The 4560-nt window shown below is 48.2% G+C and overlaps 1 protein-coding gene across 1 annotated transcript; it reads right to left on the reverse strand.

Moving 5' to 3' along the window:
• Nucleotides 1-1844: 1844 nt before the first annotated feature.
• LOC125539304 (histone H1-like) lies at nt 1845-2750 on the reverse strand. Its single transcript, XM_048702729.1, has 2 exons — nt 2517-2750; nt 1845-2437 (listed from the first exon to the last, which is right to left on the reverse strand). The coding sequence occupies exons 1-2, from the start codon at nt 2640-2642 to the stop codon at nt 2000-2002; spliced, it is 564 nt and encodes a 187-aa protein (XP_048558686.1). The 5' UTR covers nt 2643-2750; the 3' UTR covers nt 1845-1999.
• Between the last annotated feature and the right edge of the window lie 1810 nt (nt 2751-4560).

Below are 4560 nucleotides of genomic sequence, written 5' to 3' on the forward strand. Positions count from 1 at the left end.
TCCACTTCTTTCCTAACCAATTGATAGGGGAATAATAGAGAATCACCTGTTGTCCGCGTCCATTGGGTAACCATTAACCATCGTCATCGTAATCTGTTATGGCGAAGAATGATAGTGGCGGGTGTGATATCGAGCTACACGAGTAGCACGTATGTTGTACCAGGCTTCACCCATTTATAAAAATATGCAAGGTGACTTAGTTATTTGAACCAACAACTGTGCTTCGCGCATATATTATGTTAGACACATACTACTGGGGAATCTATACTCCATGAGAATGCATTAGAGCTATTTATTTCATCGCTTGCATTTATCCTCTCACTTTTATTTTACTTTCACACTTTATTTTGATATGCCATTCACTCACAATATTTTAAGGTTTCGTCTATGCTTTTCTTTCGATGGTGATTAACTTGCAGGAGGTAAGATCATTTCCTATGCTCCCGTCAGATCGATACTACTCTTAATTCACAAAGTTGCAACTAAACTTTGTGGACTTGCAGATCATCAACTACCAGCCGCTCTCCCACTTGCTCCAGTCGATGGCAAGCACGCGAGGAAGCCAGGTGGCTGGCAAGGCCCTCAACAAGGTAACGAGGAAGAAGTCGTCCACACAGATTCCTTCTACACGTCCAGTGTCACGCAGGCATTCTCTAGCATCGCCGACCCCACCCATCACCTCCTGCTCCGCCACCTATGACTACCGCAGCCTCCGACGAGGTCCATGCCCACGATATGTATCATGAAATGCCCGAGGGGTAAAAAATTGCACTTCTCTTTTTTAGCTAGGGATTTTGGTAATGCAATGTGGCGATGATCTTGTGATGTGTTTGTTCTTGATGATTTCATTGTGGACAAATACGATGTTGCAAGTTTTTGTCTCAATTGAATGTCTTTTGGATAAAGTATGTGCATATTTAAATTAAATTTGGATCGTCCTAATGATGGATGAAGAGCATGATTGGTTTGCTAGTAATATTTGGCTAGCCAAATATTGGAAATACCAATACTTGTCAACTATTGGCAACTTTGTGTGAGTAGGCAAGACAAATAGACACCAAACCAATGATGGATGAACTACCGTGCAATCGTTTAAAATGTGTGTGTAACAACGGATGAAAAAAATAGTATTCATTTAGGAAATTAAATATAGGGGGTTCCGTTATATCCGAGCACTTTAAGAATGTCAAATGGAGAGGTTTATGAAATTTACTCAGTCGAACCTGAGTAGCGAGACACGCTGCCACACACGGTTCGCACGGCGTAACGCGGCGATTTGTCCCTGGCAATTGCTGACTGCTGTGATTCTCTCCCTAGTCGCCGATGCAGCTTGATTAGCGCGCAGCTGCAACCAACAGCCAACGGTCCGTGCGGCATCAGCCACTCGCAGCTGCTTGACAACAGGGTATTTGCCACGCACCCCGTCGTGTTCCCGTTCCCCTCAATACGACGCACGGAGAAGGAATCGTACCGAGGGATAATAACAGTGTATCTCCCGATTACATTGCTCAGTTTCTAAGGCATACCCTACCTGATGAACTGGGAGAAGAACAGACCTAACAAAGGAATGGCGAACAGAGATTTACAATTTAAAACTGGAAGGTACATAAGCAGATGCAGGGGATAACCAGAAGCAAAACAAGGACCAAGCAACAGGCAGCGCTATTCTCCAAGATCAAATTGAAGATGAATCCCCCAGCGACCTTAATAAAACTGAAGTAAATAGGGATTGGGGAACAAACGATCACAAGGCACAGAGGGTGATAAAACTGAAGTAAATAGAGATTGGGAAATTGCTTGTATGGAGAAACTGCAGATTCATTTCAGAGTCAGAGCTGAAAACATCTCTAAAGCAACCATTACATTACACTAAACACCACCCACGATACATAAACTTGCCTAGCAGAACCGAAACCTAAACAAGGGAGGATGAGGCATCCTTTTGTACAGACCCTTGAACACCAAGCCCTCCTAAGACCAGATATCGGATAGGATCAGATCAGGCGGCGGCGACCTTGCGTGCCTTCTTGGCGGCCGGGGAGCGGACGGTCTTCGGCTTCGCCTTGGCCTTGGCCGCCGGCGACTTCTTGGCCTTGGTGACCAGCTTCTTCTTCTCGGGCGCCTTGCGCTTGGTGCCAGCGGCGGCGGTCTTCTTGGGCTTCGCGGCCACCGTCTTCTTGGCCTTGGCGGCGTCTTTGGCGGGCTTGGCCGCGGGCTTAGCCTTGGGGGAGTCCTTCTTGGCGGCGTCGGAGAGCTTGTAGGAGGCCTTGACCTTGACGAGCTTGCCCTTGGCGGCGGAGGAGCGGAGCTGGACGGAGAGCATCTTCTTGAAGTTGGCCGGGAGGGCCTTGCCGTGCTTCTCCTCGATGAACTTGGCGATGGCGACCGAGCTCGACCCGGTCCTGTCCTTGAGAGCCGCGATCGCCTCCTTGATCATCTGCGCAAGATCCAATCAGCCCAATCGCAATCAAAACCATTCAATCAGAGGTGAACACAGGAGAGGCTCAGACGCTCACCTCGAAGTAGGTCGGGTGGGCGGCTCCAGCGGCGGCCGCCTTGGGCTTGGCGGCGGCGGGCTTCGGCTTCGGCGCCAAGGCGGCGGGCTTGGCCGGGCGGGCAGCGGGCTTGGCGAGGGCAGGCATGGCGGCTAACGGAAGCGGAGCTCTGAAACTGAAACTGACGCTGCTACTTGCGCGGTGTGCTCGCTTGAGATTACGAGAAGGAGCTCCAGAGGTGGATGGATTCGAGAGGACCGGGTCGAGGCTTATTTATACACGCCGAGGGGGTCGATCCGGGGTGGTGCGAATGCTGCGATCTCATTGGCTGGACGGTGATGCCGCGGATCGCGATCCGCGAGAGAGGGGGCGGGCGAATCGCGGCCGTCGGATGGTGGGCAGGTGGGATGGAGCCAGGATCAGGGTGCGCCACCCAAAGCGGGAAATGGATTACTATCTGTCAACAAAAACGCTGGGTCAAGGGTCAGTGAACTCGGTGCGCGGTGGACCGGTGCGCTGGCGAGCACCCTCCGTGCGAGAGGGATGGGTTGGGCGCTGAAACCACCCCCCGGTGTTTCTGTGGAACGGGTGTATGGGGGAACAGTGAGAGGCTGTTGATTTGCCGTGGTTTCAGGCCATCGGTTGCCAATCTGGATACGGGTGTACGTGTGCTATTCGAGAGCTTTCGAGTTTGGTCCATTTTTTCTTTCTTTGTTTACGGATAGCTTTCGAATTGAGTATTGCTGTGCACAGTTCCGAAATTCAATTTTTAAACAAGATGTATGGCGGAATGTTGCAAGTTTTTATCGACTTTAAACCATGTTTGACAGTGATGATCTCGTACGACATCAAATTGATGCCCGGCTCCAATTTGATTGAAACCACGATTGTGGCACCAAGCTCATAGTTAGGTCTCCTGATTCAAAAATAATTCATACGAAATTTGGATAACTCAAATTCTCAAATTATTTCAAAAAAAACTGGAACTTTCTTATGATGGCCTTGTATTGTACTACTAGTAGTATATATATTGTGTTATGATATGATTTTCTTTATGAAATCTATACCTAATATTAAAGGGCGGTGTGTTTCTTCCTTTTTTCGTCAGTCCTAAATTTTCGTCCGTCGTGTATTTACAAATGAGTAAAATATGTTGGAGGTTTTAAAAATATTCCAAGTGTGTCAAGTAGGTCTTGAAAATTTGAATTTGTTCACATGGTTCTATATGTGTATTTTACCCATGACTTTTAGGACCTACTTGGCACACCCGGGATATTACCGCGATAAATGACTTATACGCATTTAGGACCTGCGGTGAACGATTTCAAATTTTTAGGAGCTACTACTTGGCCCACTTGAAATACTTTTAGGACCTTCAATGTATTTTACTCTTCATAAATTTGCATGTGTGCCTATCTTTATAACTGGCCTATGTGGTATTAAGGGCATCTCCAACGGCAACCCATAAATTTTCTTCCGCATCCGTCCGCGGACAGGGGGACCAGTCCACGAACATGGATGCGGGAGGTAGCCATCTAATTATAGATGTATTTTGTCCGCCGGTAAATTCAAATTCAAATCTATGTTGATCCACACAACGCGCCGGATCACACCTGCACCGGATCGCATCCCCGATCACAATCAAAAGGAGGCAAATATGCTTAGTTTTTACATGCCCGAATCCAAAAGAATAACAGTCCGATAGTCCATGCATTTCTGCCCTCCCGGACCGACCATCCCAGCAAGTTGATTCCCGATCAAGGAGGTGTCGTCGCCGCAGCGTAGGTAGCCTCCACGTCCGCCTCTCCTCCGTCACGTCCTCGTCTTCCGTCGCCACCAACTCATCTTTCTGTCGCTCCAACATCAGTCTCATAACATAGTGGATACTAGGGATCAAGCCCAAATAAATTGACTCGATTACATGACAAATCTCATCCAACTCCATCATCGTCCAGCAAGCCTACGAAAGAATTACTCACTCCCGATGGTGAGCATCATAAAATTGGTGATGAAGAAGGGTTGGTTATGATAATGGCGATGAATCCCCCTCTCCGGAGCCCCGAAC

The sequence above is a fragment of the Triticum urartu genome, chromosome 2 (assembly GCF_003073215.2).
Source record: "Triticum urartu cultivar G1812 chromosome 2, Tu2.1, whole genome shotgun sequence".
Lineage (NCBI taxonomy): Eukaryota > Viridiplantae > Streptophyta > Magnoliopsida > Poales > Poaceae > Triticum > Triticum urartu.

Bases quoted from the DNA above. Each gene is read 5' to 3' on its own strand.
- LOC125539304 (XM_048702729.1), bottom strand. From the start codon at position 2,642: ATGCCTGCCCTCGCCAAGCCCGCTGCCCGCCCGGCCAAGCCCGCCGCC. The intron at 2,438-2,516 runs GTGAGCGTCTGA...GATCTTGCGCAG, and splicing joins CCCACCCGACCTACTTCGAG to ATGATCAAGGAGGCGATCGC.